This window comes from Opisthorchis viverrini (assembly GCF_000715545.1).
Source record: "Opisthorchis viverrini unplaced genomic scaffold scaffold12321, whole genome shotgun sequence".
NCBI lineage: Eukaryota > Metazoa > Platyhelminthes > Trematoda > Opisthorchiida > Opisthorchiidae > Opisthorchis > Opisthorchis viverrini.
In genome coordinates, this window is record NW_008757372.1 from 1 (window position 1) to 894 (window position 894).

Sequence of the window (894 nt, forward strand, 5' to 3'; positions counted from 1 at the left end):
TGTGTACTATTGGTGATTCTAGAATATTGTCCTGTTAGGTGGGACATTCTGGAACAACCAGCAATTGGAGATTTGTCCTTGAAAGACATTCCGTTCGGTGCAATTTTCCTGAGGTATGAAAATATATGCCATTCAGGAACATCTCTCTTTATCGCCATTCAAGTCTAGGGGGGCTTGTAGCCAGTTCAGTGCGTTATTTTAGCACTCTTAGTTAAGGCAACCGGTGAACTGTTTCCCAACAGGACCCATTTTTATATAGTGCACACATTCGAAAGTGGAATGCAGAGGACTACACTTACGTTCGGTCTAGCAGGATGCCTGGTCACGTGACGGAAGTTCAAGGCCACACGCCTTTTGTTTTTGGATAGTACGCATACAGTTGGAGAGAATTTGCTAGGCTAGGTGGCCGAAAAATGTGGTCTTCACCTCACTCAGCATAGATTATATCCACTTACAGGACGAAATATCGGTTAAACATAAACGACCAGTGAAAATTACTTTTGGAGAATAAACAGTGAACTTCATGAATTAAGAAAGGGACATTGAGGAAAGCGCCGAGCTAGCGCTCCGTAGCAATCGGTCAATGTCGCTGATAGCGTAAAGCCGGGCTCTCTGATTCGCATTTGAAACACTGTCGATGGATGTTCCACGCGTTTATTGGTCCCTCCTCCAGGAAAAAGTTGTCTTCGCTGCAAGCTGAAGCCATCACCGTTTTTACCATCTGCGGCGCCGTTCATCCTATGTGGTGACGCACCAGACTCCTTGGGACACACCGCAGACATCCGAATAAGACAGGCCATGCTGGCAGTCAAGCATTGTTGGTTGAATTTCACTGATGAATAATTCTTCACCATCATGCTTAGTTGGTGGACCGTGTAACTGTTAGAGCAAAAA

At 45.2% G+C, this 894-nt stretch overlaps 1 protein-coding gene across 1 annotated transcript; it reads right to left on the reverse strand.

Annotated features, from left to right (window-relative positions):
* Positions 1 to 521: 521 nt before the first annotated feature.
* T265_12296 (hypothetical protein) lies at positions 522 to 800 on the reverse strand (the record flags this gene model as incomplete). The annotated part of the gene is made up of 1 exon (XM_009179626.1): positions 522 to 800. One exon carries the CDS (start codon positions 798 to 800, stop codon positions 522 to 524), a length of 279 nt encoding a protein of 92 aa, XP_009177890.1.
* Positions 801 to 894: the final 94 nt, after the last annotated feature.